Genomic DNA, 19,272 nt, shown 5'->3' with positions numbered 1-19,272 from the left:
ATATTTTTAAAGATCATTTTAAAAGGATAGTAATAATTTTTGAAAGGAAGTTAGCAAATGGTAATGGGATATGCATCAAACACTTTAGTGTTTATTTTATATTATTTTATTTTTTGCTTTTTTTGGAGGGGGGGAAGGTAGGGCAATTGGGCTTAAGTGACTTGCCCAAGGTCACATGGCTAGTTTTGTGTTAAGTGTCTGAGGCCAGATTTGAACTCAGGTTCTCCTGACTCCAGGGCCATTGCTCTACTCACTGCTCCACCTAGCCGCCACTTTAGTGTTTATTTTAATGAACACATCATCACTAAAACTAGATGGCCATATTTAAATGTCATTGCATTAAACATTCCAATATTGCATTAAGGTTTCCAAAGGGCTCTACTTTTAACCACTCATAACAAAGCAGTGGCCCAAATTCTATATGGTGCAAATGTGGCACTGGAATAAAATATAGATAATGAAACTAGAAACTTTGAAAAATTATTTCCTTAAAAAATCATTTTCCTTCTTTTTCCTTCTAACTTTGGCTCTAACCCAGTAGCTTTGATCCAGGAAGAAGGCATAATCCTTTTGATCAGAAAGTATATTTATTTTGCCATTATAATATTCTCAAAAATAATCTCAATGAACACAAATTAGGATCTGCCATTCATCAGAAATGATGCCACATCCAAAAACAGACTAGATTTTAAACCTAACACTAAATTACTTCAATACTATTTCATTTTCAAAAACAGATCATTTCATGATTAGATAATTTTTTAAAGTGGGATCTTTAGTTAAAATGTTCCCTTTGATAGGCTGAATGTGGCAAATAAAAATTTTAACATAGGAGAATTAAAAGTGACCACACTATATAACATTATCTGGTCAAGCTTATATTTCCCAATATCAGGAAGGCCTTTATGACAATCTATAAGGCATATACTGTAAGATGGCTATAGCCCAGGAAAACTGGATTTGTGAAGCCTATGAGTAATAGAATCTTTCATATTATCTATAATTCTGACTTCTGTCTATAGGCCTATACCCTGAGGTCCTTAGGGGAAATTCTAACCAATATTCATTTAAAATTAAGATGGGATGGGTAAATAACTTGCTGTAAATAACAGAGAGGTTTTATATAATCTTTAGAGAATCTATTTTTACATTGCCTACTATGGTCAAATTGACACTGCCAAGAACTGGTTTGAGGATTACTTTTACAAAATGCTCTATGAGCTAAGTATATAGAATAATATGGTTTCATGATATTCAGATACTCAGTTTCACTATAAGTTATTCTGAAGACGACAGCATATAGTTTGCTTTTTGCTCTGGAAATCTCATAATGCCCTTTGTCCAAAACCAATAAAAATATGATGTAAACATTTAAAATTCACGAGTTGTGCAAACTTTATGAAAAGGACATTTATATAACGTATAAAGCACATTCAACATGTTGTCACTTTAGGGAGTTAGAATTTCTGATGTCTTTTTAAAAAATTGTTTACATTTTAGCACTGAAATAGCTGTGAGGTTTATCATCTCCATGCAGTTTCCATTTAAATCTTGGTATTAACTTGGCATGGCAGAGGTTAAAAAATACTAGATTTCAACTGGGAAAGTCTGGCTATCCTAATTTAAAGTATTCCAAAGTTATTCAAATGAGTGAAGCTGAGTAATCAATTTTAAGAGTCAAGAAACTATAATACTGCAAATTACCTCTAGGAAGGTATTCAAAAATCCTTGTACTGAATCATAAGTTTCCATTATAGCTAAATGAAAATGCTAAATACTTTATTTTCCATTTGTATTTTAATAAGATATAACCAAAAGCACCATGGAGGCAGAACACGAACAGTCCAAGGCCAAATGAACACCATTATTAAACCAACTAATAACGTTAAGCAACTGAACTGATTGCGTACTAATCTGACTCCATGTACCATACTACAAAACTTGGAAAATGAATTAAAATGATTTTAATTAAAATTCTTTCACTAGCTATGAAAGTTATCCCAAATAAATTATTTCCTTAAAGTCCTAAAAGTATACCTTCTTAGTCTACTTGGTAAAAAAACAAGGTCATTGTAGATTTGAGTCACTGAATAGAATGAATGAATAGAAAAAAAGAGCATAAAACCAACAAACATGGAACTGGTTTTTAGTCCAATATAATTTCACTGGGATGTATATTTTTATTTTTATTTTTTAAAGCAATTGGGGTTAAGTAACTTGCCCAAGGTTACATGGCCAGTTTTGTGTGTGTGTGTGTGTGGGGGGGGTGTTAAGTATCTGAGGCCAGAACTGATCCTGCATTCTCCTGACTCCAGGGTCGGCGCTCTTACTCACTGTGCCACCTACCCTCCCTGATGTATATTTTTATTAATTATTACTAAAAAATTGCTTCAAGAACTTCAATATACTAAGGCTCTTAAGTAAACCATCTAACTCGAGTTGAAAAGGGTCATCCGGGGCAGCCAGGTAGTACAGCGAGTAAGAACACCGGCCTCAGAGTCAGGATGACCTGGGATCGAATCCGGGCTCAGACACTTAGCACCCACCCAGAAATGCCTGGCTGTGTAACCTTGAGCAAGTTACTTAACCCTGATTGCTTTAAAAAAAAAAAAGAAAGAAAAGGGTCATCCATTCCAACTTATACTTGGACAAGAATCTATTTTATAACATCCCTGAGAAGATGTGATTTCCAAATGAAGAACTCCACCACTTCCTGAAGCAATCCCTTTCACTTGGGGATAACACTAATTAATTGTTGAGAAAAGTTTCCTTGCATTGAGATTAAATATGTCTCTCTGCAAACTTCTACCCAGGGCTCTGCCTTATGGGTCCAAGCAGAAGAAGATAAATTCTTCTTCCATAGGATAACCCTTCAAATACTTCGAAGAATCATGTGCTCTCAAATTCTTTTCCAGGTTAAAAACTCTCCATTTCCTTCAACTAATTTTCCATCTGAAACAGTTTCCATTCTCCTATTTGGTCTCCCTCCACCATCTTGTTAACATCTTTGATAAAATTTGGCAGTGAGATCTAAGCACAGTACTTCTGACATGATCTGAGTGGAGCAGAGTACAGACAGCAGGACAATCATTTGCCTTGTTCTACTCTAGACCCTATGTATCTATTAATATAGCCTGAATCCAGTTACTGCTAAATCACACCACTGGCACACTCACTTGCAATTCACTACTGCTTTACATTCTTTCATGTGAAGTTTTGTCTAGTCTCATTTAAACAGTTGATTAAAAAAGGGTAAGAATTTACATTGATCAGTATTAAATTTCCTCTTTCAACATACATTTTGCATTTCACATTAGTCTATTTGCACATAATTTCAATGAAAACTGAAATAACTTTGATGAAATTTGGAAACTAGCCCTTTGCAAAGTAATAACAATAACAATTTATTTGGCACTTTGAAGCTTGCAAAGCACTTTGCATCCATTATCTCATGTGAACCTCACAACCAACCTGGGAAGCAGATGATGAAACTGAGACTAAGAGAGATTAAGTGACCTTTTCATGGTCACATAACTAATAAGTGTCAGAACTGGCATTTGAATCCAGGACTTCCTGGCTCCAAGTCTAGAACTAGATGTGACAGGTAAAGTCATTCAGTGCTGATATTAAAATCTTCTCAGATGGCCTATGGTCATCATAGGAACAATAAAGTAGGACATAGTAGAATAGAGTAGCACAAAGAGATCAGAAGAGTACCAAAAGCATCTAGTCAAGATGTAAATGAAGATCAGGAAAGAATCACAGCACCTTCTGCCTATTTACCTGGGTAAAACTGGGAGTGTGCTGGAAAATGTTTAACAACTGGCTCTCCAGGGGTGGGAAAGTAGGTACAAAATATTTTCAAGTTTGATCTGCATTATTAGCATTTCTCCATCACTTTCTAAAGTCCAGACAATCAACAGAAGAATAAATCAATCCCTGATTTGTAGCTTTTCGAGCTGTAAATATTCACAATAAAAATTTAATACTGGCAGAGTATTTTGTTCTGGCAGAGCTTTTTCCAGCACACAAGTGGGTGAGAGTTCTTCATTGTTAAGCTAAAAGTATTTATATACCTTCCTACTCTGTACCTGAAGCTATGGGAAATCTGTACAGCATATACAAAACAGAGATGTGACCTTGCCAGCAAAGCTATACCTTTTCCAGTAGCAATGTATGGTTTTGAGAGTTGGACTATAAGGAAACAACAGTGCCTTCTCCTTTTACAGATAAAAATCTAGGATGGGTTATTATTCTATGAATATTTACAAAAGAAAGAAGCAGCGAGGACAAAAGGACAACATTCTAGTGTTGTGAATTAAACATTCACAGAACAACTAAGTTTTGAGAGATACAACACGCCACAAGAGAAAGTCACTGCAGTGCCCACAATTCAAAGGAACCTGGTCCACATTAAGGGAACTCAGCCAATATGTTTAATGATATAAGCAACTACTACTGCAATGCCTGGAAACATCTCCGCTTGCCAGAAATTTTCATGTATGAATAATGACTGAGAAAAGAAACTAAAAGCAAAATTACAACCACAAAATCTTAGTGTTAGGAGGGACCTTGGAAGGCTGTAATGGCTGTTTTCTCCTCCAAAGCTGTAGCACTCTATTGTATTAATCCTACACTAGAGTGGATGTGTCAAACACAAATAGAAATGGGGCCACTAATCCCTACACAAAGATCTTTATGGCTGCATACTGACAGTTTTTAAAATGTGATGTTAGCTTTGTCTTATTGTGTTTTCATTTATTTTGTCAAATATTTCCCAATGTCATTTTAATCTGGTTCAGCAAGTCTTTGACACCTCTGCCCAGAGTATAAACCTGGGAAGGAAAGGACCATCTTACCTAAAGTCTGCCCTGACCCAGCCCTAAGTAGAATGCTCTGCACATACTACCCTCGACACATTTGTGATGACTCAGGTTTGGATACTCTGCACCTTCTCCACTCACCCTCAATTGCCTCTCTCTCCTCTGGAAGGCAGAGCACTAAACTCTCCCCAAAGCCTTCCTCTATAGAGGGCTCACAACCTTCCTGGCAACCCCATCTAGGTCAACTCCCCAACTCCAACCCCACCCACCCCCATTCCTTTTTTCAGCTCCCTTTTGCATGCTGTCTTCCCTCATTAGACTGTAAGCATCTTAAGGGCTAGGGCTGTCTTTTCTTCTTTGTATTTATACTCCCATAGTTTAGCGCAGGGGCCAATACACAGTAGGTGCTTTGTAAATACTCACTGGACAAGTGATTCGATGAACTGATTTTAAAAGAGGGAATTTGGAAGCATCTCTGGGAATGGGTTCATATAGAAATGGAAAAGCCTAGGAAAGATCTGTAGATTTTCTGTAATAAAGGTAGATTATTCACTGTGTGGGTTCTAGAGGGAATTGGCCCACATGACTAATAAGGTCCCTGTCAACTCTGAGATTCCATTCTGACTTCTTACACTACTTGGGAATTCCTTCTAGAACACAACAAAGGAGTGGCCATCAAGCAGCTGCTTGAATATTTATACACAAAGTACACTTTATGCTCTCCAACAAGACGGTGATCCATTTCATGTTTGGTTCATTCCCTTTCCTAGGAAGTGCTTTCTATTGAGCCATAAACCCGGATCCTATCCTTACTCTGTAGACAAACTGCTTCTATCTCTTCAGGACACCCCTTCCATTATCTGAAGATAGAAGTTCCTCCCTTATCAAGGTAAACGCTACCATTCCTTTCAACCACAGCTCATAACAAAGTGGTAAAGTGCTTCTGCGTTATTGCAACATTCTTGTGATTTCATCAATGTGGGTATTTCTTCAAATGATCTGGACCTCTATCCATCCATATCTCTGTCCATCTTTACAATTCATGTCCATGACCAGCTAGAAATCTTCCATTAAAACATGCCTCACAAGAGGTGGCCAGGTGGCTCAGCGAGTAAGAGCACCGGCTCCAGTGTCCGGATGGCCTGGATCAAATCCGGGCTCAGATACTTAGCACCACACCCAGAAATAACTGGCCGTGTAACCTTGAGCAAGTTACTTAACCCCTATTGCTTTAAAAGAAAAACATGCCTCACAGGCCAGAATCCTTCCCTAGATTTCTATACTGCATTATTTTATGTAAATATTCATTCTTTACACAACATTGCAAAGAATGTCATTGGAGAAATATGTGATTAAATAAGATAGGCTGGTTATATAGTGAGAATGAGGAATTGGATAGCTTATGTGCTCTATTGACATCCTCTTGATATATGTGACTTCAGAAGGCCTTGAGCGTGTTGGCTGAGTCCTCTGTGATGAATTTATGGTGGGACACTGATAACAAGTGGATAGGACAAGCAGACATGGATGGATTGAAATTTGCATTGTTGAAAGGGATATTCACATTGAATTCACATTGAATATAGAGCCATTAGAGTATATACCATACCTTGTTCCAATATCAAGCCAGCTTCCATAATCTTTGACCAGGAAGAAAAAATGCTATTAAAAACAAACAAAAAAACCCCCCCCACAGAAAATTACTTGTTTTATGAATGTGGCACAAAGAAACAGACTAAATGCAAAGTTTTAGTTGTTTTTCTCTATCCAGAATTCTCATTCTTCAGGGATAACAAGGTCAAGACCTTTTTTGAAATGTTTATTTGAACAATCATTCAGGAAAACTAGAAAAAGAATCACCATTGAAAGATGACACAAAAATGGCATTCATAAATAGCTAGAAATGAAAAAGAACTAGGTAGTCCCAATAAGTCAAACTCTGAAAGTTACTGAAAATATCTGGGAAAATAAGCTCTATCCTGCCAGTTAAGAATGTCAGCAGCTGGCTCACTTTTGTTTATTAAAATACCAGATAGATACTTAATAATGTAAAAATACTATTAAAATATATTTTTTGGACCACTGGGCATCACTCAATGTTCTTGAGAAGATAATTGATTTAAAGGTCTCTATTAAATCAAAAGAATGACGACTGCTGTAAAATTGAAATCATACAGAAACACTTCCCACTTGCAGGCATGAGCTCTCTATTTCCTAGCAATGACAGATCAAATTAGAGGATTACTTGTCTGGAAAGGGCAGCATAAGATTGCTGTCTGTAGCTAAATAAAAACTGATTTAAAATGCTCATTAGTATTTGAAATGACATTGCTTCATGCATTCTCAATTTTTTCAAAGAAATCTATAAGAATGATATAAAGCAGAATTAAGGAAATTGACAACTTAGATTTCATTATTATATTGGAAAATATGAAACAGTAGTCTATTCATTTTTATTAGTCTTCATGAAAAATACTTCTGAAAAGGCTGTCATTTAGAGTATTTTACTTTAATTCTTCTATCAGGTGGGAGGATAGAGAAAGTAGAATACGTGAGATTAGGGATTCATCTCTTTTATTCCAAATGCCTTGCACATAGTAGGTGCTTGGTAGATTTTTCCTGAATCGAAAACTCAGTCTTCTAAGTGTTATGCTTGGTGTAATCAGGTTTTTAAGAAAGCAATGCCACTGTATCCTTCTCTTGCAAAAATAAACATAAATTTGCAGATTGTTTTCCTAGCCAAAAACAGCAACATGCCTTTTTCTGTAAAAATATTAAGTGAAAATAGAAATTCCCTTACACTGCCAAACTTATTTGTCCATTTAGTTGTAAACTGAATTTTATTTATCTTTTATTTTTAATGTATGAATAAAAAATAGCCAAAGAGCTGATATTTCTAAATACATTTCAGTTATATTTTCTATATATAATTCTGCATATACAGATATCTTATACATCACTACATACCATTATGAAAAAATTTTTTTAGATATGGCAACTGTGACATTTTTAACATTCAATGGTAATTTTCTGGTCCAAACAGCTTGTACACCAAAGTCTTTTAAAAATATGTCTTTCTTTCTTATCACATATATAAAATACACAAAGGCTGGGTAAATATCCCTGATAAAGGACAAATTTACTGCAAGGATTCTAACATTAATTAAGTCATTCAACAAATACTTATTGAGAACCTAGTATATGTAAGTCATAGGGTCTCATTGCACAAGAAGTTTAACTTCTTGGTTTTTTTAATGAGAAGAAACCATAAGAAAAACTTTCTTACTTAATGTATTTAAAGTTAATTTCTGTTAACTGCATGTCAAAGACTATATATGAAAAACTTTACATTAGGGAATATTAGTTTAAAAGTACCGAAACTCAAGTAATATGACCTGGAAACTTAAGTGGACTCATTATATGAGTGGTATGAAAAGTAATTTTTATGTATGAATTGTGCTAACACTAATGTAATATGTCAGGACTTTATATTCTACAACGTATTCATATTTCCTGTGATTAGATTAAGTCAGCATTCAGTTTTTAAATTTTGTGCAACCTGAACATCCAATAGTTCCTTACCAGTGCCATGATGTCTGAAATAACAAGGACAACGAGGAAAAGGCTGTAACAGAATAAAGGAGTATTATATGAATTTAATGACAGATACACATTTACCAAGTTTTATTCAAATCTAGAATCCAAGTGATGAAACAATCTAACATTCTGTAAACTTTTTTCCTTGAAAAATGCTACTTTCAAGAGTTCATTATACTTTATGACCTGGTGACTAAATCAAGAGTGATAGATTGGTGTGGGAGATTTTTATTAAAAATTCTCAGTACTGACTTCAGTGGCACAGCGGGAACATAATTTGTAATGTACAACCAAGAAAAATCATTTCTGAAGCCATAGGTATCACAGGAATTATAAATTAAAGTCAAGTCTTACTTTAAAGTGTTTCCTTATTACATGTAGTCAGCCATCTCACTGGTCAAATTGAGCTTGATACAGTAACAAACTTAAACAAAAGATATGAATACTATCTGCTCAATATCAGTATTACAAAAATAATCCCAGGGCAGCTAGGTAGCGCAGTGAGTAGAGCACCAGCCCTGGAGTCAGGAGGACCTGAGTTCAAATTCGACCTCAGACACTTAACACTTACTAGCTTTGTGACATTGGGCAAGTCACTTAACCTCAATTGCCCTACCTTCCCCCCTCCAAAAAAAAAGGAATAAAATATATAAAAAGAGTTCCAATCTATTGTGACTGACAAGTTTAAATTAATTTAGGCATGGACAGGTAAGAAACATGGCACATAACAGATACATGTAACATGCACAGAAAATTTTCCCTGTAAAAGAAAATAAGACCAGTTTAAGATGAAATGGGAAAAAATCATCTCTCATATACTATCAAGACTTTCTGAGTTGAGACTGGGTTATTCCATCCATTGGTATAAGTTGCAGCCCATCCTATGCAATTCTCCTTCTGTAATCTACCACAGAGGAGCTACCCAAGGCAAGACTTACTCAAGACTTACTGTCTTTGGGATGCTAATTTAGTACCTGAACTGTCTATCTATTGTCTTTTCTTCCTGATGTATGATGCACCCAACTCCTTTTCCAGTTATGTAAGCCCTGGATGATGTCTCTTATGACACTTATGAGCCATTGCTGGTAATAGCCTGCAAACTACTTACTCCCATTATGTATTTTCATTGCCTTTTGGGTTACTTATAATTCTGCTTCTTCTGAGATTGTTCTGATCAATGGTTCAGAGTCATATATCATCACCAGGAGAATATGAGTGTTAAGGAGATGAGTTTCTGCAGCAGAGAGCAGTGTGGGATCAATGAAAGCACTGTGAAATTCCCCAAAGGTGATCCAAGCAAAACTCAACCTCAAATTCAATTTTAGATCCAACTCACTATCATTCCTCAATGCCCATGCAAGAAACATATAATTATAGAGAAAATTGGTGGGCTGACTTTAGCTACAAATTCCTCTGTTTACTATTCAAAATACTTCCCAATCCAGATCTTGCCTATGTATTCAAATTTACTAAACATTACTCTACTTTATACAATCTATTGTCCAGCCAAATGGTCCCATCTGTTGTCTTACATGTGGCAATCCACTTCCCAGCTTACATAAGTACTACTTCCTACATAATGCCACTCCTGATCCTCTCCACTTCCTAGCCCCCAGATACCAGTCCTTCTCTTCTTTGTGTATATGCAGTTCACTCTTCCCCCCCCCCAACATAATGTAAACTCTTTGAAGGCAGGCTTTGTTGTTGTTCAGTCCACTTGAGTCTTTGGGACCCCAAATCTTGGCAAAGAAACTGGAGTGGTTTGTCATTTTCTTCTCCAGCTAATTTACAGATGAGGAAATTGAGGCAAACAGGGTAAAATGACTTGTTCAGGGTTACACTGTTAGTAAGTATCTGAAGCCAGATTTAAAGATGAGTCTTCTTGATTCCAGGCCTGGCATTTTATCCACTGTACCACCTAGCTGCCCTCTGAAGGCAGGCATTCTTGATTGTGCATCTGCATCCCTAGTGACTAGTACTCTAAATTTTCTCAACTTGGTAGAGCACTAGTGCTCATATTATTTTGTCATTTTCATCCATAATATTTGCAAATGAACAGTCTTCAAACTGGAACTGTTCTTGGATACCATGCTTATCAGCTTGTCAAAGATATCAAACGTTTGTTGGCTAAGGCAGTTTGGTGACTTTTTCCCATTTCCTCATTGAATCTACAATTTTGAAGTAATTAAACTTCTGCTCCAATTCCCCATGATAGTATCATGGTGTGTTGTTGGTGATATGCAGTTTCCTGAACGCCAAAAGAATATTCTCTGGCATATTCTATTGTGGCTAGAAAGGTTTCAGTCAGGCTCTCAGCAATTGTCTGTTAGTTGGCTGAGGAAGAGTTCAGTTTTGTATAAAAATGCAATTTATTGACTATTGGATGATAGATGCCTTTGGTGTTGCAATCAATGAAATAAAACAAAACAAAATTGTTCCTCAGTCGTCTTTGGTTCCCTTCCACTTCCACAATGATGATGGTACCACAGATGATAGTAGAATGGCAGGAAAGAGGGCAGAGGGCACTAAGGCTCACACTTTTTAGACCATCTATAAATTTCAACTTAACTGATGGTCCTTTAATGTAAGATCTTTGTACAATAAGGAATGAATATGCTACTGGAAAAAATCAGTCCACATCAATATTGATGCAGTTGGCTTTACAAATGAATAAATGACCAGTCTTTTATGCTTTAAAAAATCAACTTGCCAAGTATGAGGTAGGAGAGATGTTACTAGATAGTTTACCTGGAAAAGATCTGGGAATTTTAGTGGACTACAAACTCAGTAAGAGCCAACAGGAACATTTGGCATTCAAAATGCTAAAGTGATCTTAGGTTCACCATAGGAGCTTTAAATTTCTTATGTAAAGTTGGAAGGTCCCTTTGAGGCCAATGATTGTAAATCAGGTTGAAGTAAGAAGCTTATAGCTTAGTGCACAGAAGATGATAATATCTCTGGACTCTGCCCTAGTCAGAACATGTATGTTAACTTCTAGATGCCATATATTAAGAAGGGCATTGAGCAGGAGAATATGCAGATAGACAACTTGGATGGTAAAGGGTCTCCAGATCATGCCATATGTGGATGGTTGAAAACTAGGGATGTTTAGAATGAGGAAAAGAAGCCTTGGAGGGACATGAAAGATGCCATCAATATTTAAACAGCTCAAATACAGAAGAGGGACTAGACTTGCTCTGTCCTACTCTAGAGAGAAAGTGGCTGGAAGCTAGAGATGTAAATTTTGGCTCAATGTAAGGAACATCTGTCTAATAATTAGATCGTTTAAATGTAGAATAGATTATATAAGGAGGCAGTAGGTTTCTTTTCTAGTTGGTTACTTGGATCAGTGGTAGAAAGAATTCTTGCTCATGTATGGGTTAGACTCAAAGACCTTTGAGGCCACTTTCAACTCGCAGCCTGTGCATTTTTACAGAAGTTTAATTTATATAAAGCAATCAACATGTAAGGATGTGAGGCACAGTCCCTTCCTTTACAAAAAGTCCATTAAGAGTCACCCTTTTGTAGTTTGTAAAGGACCAAAATTTTCAAAGATTATGGTCTTGTCTTGATATACATACTGGTATTTAAAAGCAAATGAACCCAGCCTTCTAGGGTATTGAAGTACAGAACCAAATAAAGTTGTTGAAGAAAGGAGATTTTCAGCATTACCAAGGAGACTTCTGCTGATTTCTGGCCCTTTCTGGAAAAACTGTACCATAGGGCACTATTTCAGCAGAGCCAGAAGCTGGAGGTGGTGGTGCCTACAGCAAAGCAGTGTAACAGTATCTAATAGAGACTATGAGACCAAGATCAACAGGAGCAGCAAAAGAGCATCAATTCTCTGTAGTATCAATAATCAATCAAAACTCTGTACTATCAGAAGTGCGAGCTGCTCCTAGTCAAACACACCTTGGTTGCACGGGCTCCCAATGCATATGGCTCTCTACCCATGAACTCCACAGGTATCCATTCTTCACCCTGACACAGTAGGTATAAATGGGGAAGTATACCCCAGATTTACAGGGGAAATGTTTTGTTGCTACTGTTCTGACCAAGCCATTTTAGTAAATGCCTTTGCTTTGGGCTGATCGTATCCCCTGGTTGAACACAGACTAGGTAAGGGTTTATGAGCTATAGTTTTAAGACGACAGACCTCCAAAGCATCTTGAACACAGCTGTCATCCTCTGTGGACTCAATCTGTGAATTCCAGTTAGGGAGGTATCCTCAAAAGGCTACTACACTTAAATCAGTTTTCAACTTATTACATAAGTCACCTTCCTCTCTTTACTAAAACCACTGCAAATTCCATCTCTCTCACCTAACCCAATTATAGAGAGAGAAAACGGCATGTCATTCCTTGGTGTTTTATTGCATTTAAGTGACTAGCTGATAGGACTGTAGCATTGCTTTGGACAAGGCCTGAGCATTCATTAAAAATGCAACTTCAAACACAAATATTCTGCAAAAACACATAAATATCTTTGATTTGACTGGTAATGAGACTTGATATTTTTAAATAATGAGAGAAAGCAATTTTTAAAAATTATGGTACATGCATAATAACGACATCCAGATCTCTGGTCTAGTTTAACCTCATCAAGAAGAACATGTAAATTTATGCTAATATTACTTCTCTCTTTCAGTTTAGGATATGCAGGATCCTGATTCAAGAAAAACAAAACTCTATTAAGATGCTTTGATTTTTCTTAAGTGTCTTTCAAGAAGGTTGATCAACTCTATGCCAATGAGACCATTTTGCTAGTGGAAGGCAAACAGCTCTGTTGACAACTTTTCCTCCAGAGTCTTTGATTGTTTAAAAGTGACTTTTCCAAAAAAAAAATCCCCAAAGTTTTACAAGAATGCTTCTAACCCTATCTGCCAAATGCATGGAAATGAAGACTGAGAGGATATGTGGATTATTTGCAGCTAGAAAAGTGAATTTCAAGGTATGAAAAATGAAACAGTGCTAATGTAGTTCTTCCAGTTCATTTTACTTAATATATACTTAAGTGATAATTCAAATGAAAAGAGTTCTTTAAAAATCACAAAACTCTAGAATCCATGTAGGAGTCAGTCATTCTGGATAACTGAATTTGCTAGTTTTTTATCCTAACATCCCTGGGAACTAGGTGCTAGTGCTATTTCCATTTTATAGATGAGAAAACTAAGGCAGGCAGAAGGTAAGTGACTTTTCTGAGAGTACACTGCTAATAAGTGTCTGAGGCCGGGTCAGTGTTTATTTATTATTGTACTGTTCAGAGTAGCTCTTTACTACATGCATGATACTACAACTATGAAAGCACATGTCTGAAAAATGGCTCCAAACAACTTATTTCCTTTATTGACAAAGTGAACCCTGACTGAATGAAAGAAAATCTTGAATTTTTGTAGCTGATCTATTTTATATGACTGCACTAACAATCACATGAAGCACCCCAAAAATCCTTCATTCCCAACCAGTAAAAATGACCAAAAATGTTTTGCAACAATTACTTTACCTTTTTGATGAGAGTTGTGTTGTTAATTGAATCGCTTCAAAAGCACACATCACAAGAACAAAAGGAATTAAAATCTGTTTAAAACACAAAGGAGACCATGCATCTTTGAAGGATTTGTGAAATAGTTCAAAACAACTATCATTTGGGGGTGGCTACGTAGTGTAGTGAATAGAGCTCCTGCCCTGGAGTCAGGAGGACCTGAGTTCAAATCTAGCCTCAGACCCTTAACACTTACTAGTCGTGTGACCATGGGCAAGTCATTTAACCCCAATTGTTCTGCCTTCCCCCCTCCAAAAAGCAAAAACAAATACCATTTCTGCTTATGTGAACTTTTTATAAAAAAAAAAAAACTCAATTATTCTATGCAATGTACCACAGTACAGACAACAATAGAATAATCAAATGCTTCCATAGAAGAAGTAGGTGAAAACCCATTTGAAATGACTTACAATATGTTGACTACACCGATAAAAAAAATCTTCATTTGTCACTTATATGCAGCATGAAAGATAAAAGCATCATCACACATTTCTAATAAAAGCCTATTAAAAAATCTTTGCTCAGTTGAATTCACTAATGCAAATGTTTGAATTATGCCATCAAGAAGAAAATTATTCATGTACACCACAGTACATTCAAGAACTTCCAGGTTGAATGGATGGGAAAGGGAAAGAATGCCAACAATGGGAAGGGATTAACAAGGCAAATCAAACAAATTGGGCAGGATACTTTACCGATTTCTTTTGTTTGATATTTTTATGTTATCTTACAAAGCTTTGTTTAAACAGCTCCTTACTGATTATTCCCAAATATAGAGTTGATAATATAAAAGTTAATGGAAAGACAAAGATGAGAAAAGGCTTCTAAGATTACATAGCTATTACTAGCACTATTCATAAGGATAAATACTTTAAAAAATAAGATTATCACAAAAGGAAAATTAAGTTCTTATGGAACCAACATTTCCCAAAGCAAGTTAACAAATAGTATTTTCCTAATTATGTTGCTGTTGAAAAACAAGCAACAATAACAATAACAGCTAGCATTTATATAGCACTTTACAAACATTATCTCATTTTATCCTCACAAGAACCCTATGAGGAGGTAGATATTATTAACTCCATATTACAGATGAGGAAACTGAAATAGAGGCTAACTGACCTTCACAGGGTCACACAGCTATTAAGTATCTGCGGCCACACTTGAACTCAAGTCTTCCTGACTCTACGTCCAGAGCTCTATCTACTTGTACTCCCTAGCTGCCCAGGAGTTACTTTTAGTAGATGTTCCCTGATCGCAACAATCCATGCACCTCTCACCTCTCTGTCTTTGCACCGGCCATTCCCCAAGCATGGAGGGTTCTCCCCACTTGGCTTAACTTAAGTACCATCTCTCATGTGAAGTCTTTGCTGATTCTACCCCTTCTTCCAATTGTTAAGTGTTCCCTTTCTCATCAAATTGTTTTATATAGACTTATATGTGCCCCTGTTGTATTTCCCCTTTACCCCTGCTCCCTTTTACTCCAAGTTTCTTGAGGGGTTATATACATTTTGTTCTATCTTTAACTGTTAGCATAATGCTTAAATATTAGGAGGAACCTTAATGTTTTTTGAAATAAATTTAATTGCATATGAGTTTGAAAGTTATTGTGTTGGCCATTATAATTTTTAAAAGTTGCTAATAGTCTTTTCCAAGACTTATTTATTTTTAAGTAGAATATGGAAGTGAAAAAACAATCAAGGTTTTCTTAATGAAATCAATAGGGAGTTAAGAAAACTGTTTCAAGATTTTTACGATATAGTAGAGACAGCACTGTGAGAAAGATGTGGAACATCTTTTTGAAATTTATTATATAGTATTAATAAGAGAACAAAAGTAAATTTTTAGGCAGATTGGGAGAAGACACCCTCTGTAAATATGGTACTCAGGGTCAGAACTCAACAAATAATTAGGTGTCAATCAGTTTTACAAGTAAATCTTGCAGTTCTGGGGGACCTAATTTGAAAAAAAGAAATTAGTGGTTACACTGAAAAGAAAGGTTATCAATACAAAAAAGTATTCTGTAAATTGTAAAAGACCCATCAGATAAATGAATCACAAAAGAAAATCTTTAAGTCAATACAAACTCCTCCAGACTAGAGGTCCTGCAGCTGTGGACAGCTCTTTAAGCAGATTCACTTATAAACTCTTAATGACTTTCATCAAGTTCCTAGAATTTTGATTAAACATTCCCAGAAAAGGTTTCTTAGAGATGCACAGCTCTATTGGGGGGCAACCAGGTCTTCTCTGACTTGTAACTCATCACTGGGACATGCTTTGGAACTGGAGTTGTGTAAAATCTCTAAGAGTAGGACAATTATAAAGCTTCCTAGTAAGTTTCTGTTGCCTCTACAAATATTCCCTATGCCAATCTGAACCCTCTTAGTCCAATGGACTTGTAATGGAGTGAAGAGCTACCCCCATCACAGAGAGAACCAGTCTAGTGTACCAAGTTCTAATCTTCTTCCCAAGGATAACTAAATGTCTGTGATTTCACAAAAGAGGACATAAATCAGATCATTTTTTGTACATGTTCTCAAAAAAGACATGAACTTGGACTAAGATATATTACTGGGTCCCTGAAAGAATGGCATTAGCAAGTATAATCACTAACCTTCCACATCATCAAGGATCCCATCATAAAGGGGCTAAACACAGTCAGGAAGCAATATACAGAAGAAGGATCAAAGCTGAGGAAACATCAAGAAGAAAAAAAGGATTATTGAAAGGTACGGTATATTTTTAAATGAAGTATTCATTAAAGTGCATTTAAGTGAACTCACCAAATGTTAAATCTTTTTTAAACATGGTATATTTTTTTCAAATGCTTTATAAACTTCTGATTTATATCATTCATTTCCGCCAGATTTTGAGTTACAAATTTTCTCCCTGTTTTTCCCCTATCCACCGCCCCAAAATAGCAGTCCCACATGATATCCCCTCCTCCAATCTGCTCTCTCCCTACCCCTTTAAAATATGGTATATTTAATGTTATAGGAGGCTGTTAGTTTTATGATATTAATGTTATTAATAGATGATAGGTCAAACTGTTATTGTGGGGTATTTTTGACATTGTTAAGAAGCAATATTTGTCAGGACAACATTATAAATTTATGTAGGTAGTAGAGGCTGGCTTCAAAAACCTTAGGTTTCTTCTTTTTTTGAGAAGTTATTGCACAAAATTAAGATAGCACTTTCATATATGGCTTTGCATTTGCTATATTAAACAAAAATTTCGCCAACTAGTTATAATGCCTTTTAGTATAATCATATCATTTTGTAGTTATGTCTGTAGAAAGAGTACAAAAGATTACCTGTTAATAGAAGCTATGTTTCCAGTCCCAAAAAAGGCTGTTACTATGAAGAAAACCTGGACAGAGCTAAGGAAAGGATCAGATAAGTCAGGAATGAAACCACCGGTATCCCATCTTCAAAACCTTAGGGTTATGTTAGACTCTTTCCTCTGCATCCTATTTCATACCATCTTTCATCACATCCAATTCCTTTTCATTTCCACTAACACTTTTCAAAGTACAGGCCCTCTTTGCCACCTTTACTGCAGTAACCTTCTGGCAAGTGGTATCACTTTTAGTATCTTTCCCCATCCAATATAATGCAGGATCATTTTATTCACAAGCATGAGTTCCTCTTAAAAGAGATATTCTTGACTGGAGTTCTATGAACTTGTTTAAAAAAAAATTGAAAATCTTATTCCAATAAAATTGGTTTTCTTTGTAATCTTGTTTATTTTACTTTGTGCGTTTAAAAACATTAAAACCATGAAGGGGCCTATTGTCCATAGACTCCACCATACTGCCAAAGGTATGTATGATAAAAGCAAGGTTAAAACCCCCTTTCCTAAAACTTTTCATCGACTCCCTACTCCCTAGTAAATAAAGGTCAAACTTCTAAATGCAGCATTCAAGAACATCTGTGACATGGCCCTCTCCTACCTTTCTCCTCTTATCTCCTCCTCCTCCTCCTCCTCTCATTTTACTGCAGGTGCTCCTGACTCTGAGGTTAGCCCCTCTATTCACCATACCACAATGCCTGTTAGAATTCTAGGATGTAACATTACAGGGACATTTTCTAGGCATTTAGAAAAAGAAGCCACGATCACAAAGAAGGATCATAAAGTAGGAAACATGCCATATTAATCTTATCTGAAAGTCACTTCTCTCGGAGTACACAAAGTACTCTGACATATCTGACCTCACTGGATCTTCTACAAATCCCTTAATTAGAGAAAAAATTTAAGCTCAGAAAGTCCCGTTGCTTCCATTTGATAATTTGAAGGGCAGATTGAAGGAGTAGACAGAGGGATGGACCTGGAACCAGGGAGACTGAGCTTTAATGCTGCATTAACTGGTTCCTAGCTTTGTAACCCTGGGCAAGGCACTTCCTCATCTGTAAAATGGGGTTAATAATAGCAAATGCCTCTTAAATTATCAAATATCAGAGTTGAGAGTCAAGCACAGGTCAATCTTGACTTTTCTGTGTAGAAGAAGAGGTCCTAGACTAGGAAACCAGAGACCTGGGTTCTAATACATTTTCTACCACTAACCAGATGAGTTTTAATGGGAATAATGAAACTTTCTGAGGTTGAGTTTTCTCTCAAATTAAGGGGTTTGTAGAAGATCTCCACACAACTACTTAAAGACCTGTTATCTGCAACTGATTATAGGATGTTCTTACCTGGAGGTTACACTGGATGTTCCTGAAACTCAAAATGTCTCAAACTGAACTAATTTTCCTTAAATCTGCTATTTAAAAAAAAAAAAGTATCACTTTACGCTAGGACAAAAAATTCACTGAGTTTCTCATGTTCAAAATCTTACTGTTACTTTGTATTTTTTACTTTTCCTTAACTCTCATATATAATCAGGTTCAGTTACGTCATACCCCTACTCAATAAACTCGAGAAGCTCCCTATCACTTCCAGGATCAAATACAAAATGCTCTTTTGGGCATTCAAAGTCCCAAAACAATCCCCTTCCTGCCCTTCTTTCACCTTAGTTCCTGTCAAGTACTTGAACCCAGTGACACTGGTCTCCTGGCCATTTCACAAATAAGACACTGCATTTCTCAGCTCTGGGCATTCTTTCTGAGCGTCCCACACGCCTGGGGTACTCCCCCTCTTCATCTCTATCTCATGGCTTCCTTCAAGTCCCAACTAAAATTCCATCCTCTACTGGAAGCATTTTCCAAACCCTCTTAATTCTAATGGCTCCCCTTAGAGTCTTACTGTAATGTGACATTAGTAGTTTTCAGATGCTGTGCCAAGAAAATGCAGACTTTGGGAACATCTACC

General features: G+C 36.2%; 1 protein-coding gene across 3 annotated transcripts in view; it reads right to left on the bottom strand.

Moving 5' to 3' along the window:
* Window positions 1-19,272, bottom strand: part of PIGN (phosphatidylinositol glycan anchor biosynthesis class N) — a 226,101-nt gene that overhangs the window by 11,113 nt on the left and 195,716 nt on the right. For 2 of the 3 annotated variants that reach the window (XM_069100249.1, XM_069100251.1), the window contains 5 exons: window positions 17,276-17,331; window positions 16,576-16,651; window positions 13,923-13,996; window positions 8,406-8,448; window positions 6,433-6,485 (listed from right to left, as the gene is read on the bottom strand). In XM_069100249.1, coding sequence (XP_068956350.1) covers window positions 6,433-6,485; window positions 8,406-8,448; window positions 13,923-13,996; window positions 16,576-16,651; window positions 17,276-17,331 — 302 coding nt within the window. The remainder of the gene's footprint in view (window positions 1-6,432; window positions 6,486-8,405; window positions 8,449-13,922; window positions 13,997-16,575; window positions 16,652-17,275; window positions 17,332-19,272) is intronic. The other variant, XM_069100250.1, reaches the window with a different exon arrangement.

Source organism: Petaurus breviceps, unplaced genomic scaffold (genome assembly GCF_028583685.1).
Source record: "Petaurus breviceps papuanus isolate PSGF00001 unplaced genomic scaffold, PetGlider_PUasm1.0 38, whole genome shotgun sequence".
Classification (NCBI taxonomy): Eukaryota; Metazoa; Chordata; class Mammalia; order Diprotodontia; family Petauridae; genus Petaurus; species Petaurus breviceps.
Note: the sequence above shows the minus strand (reverse complement) of the source record. Positions and strands in the feature narration are given on the sequence as shown.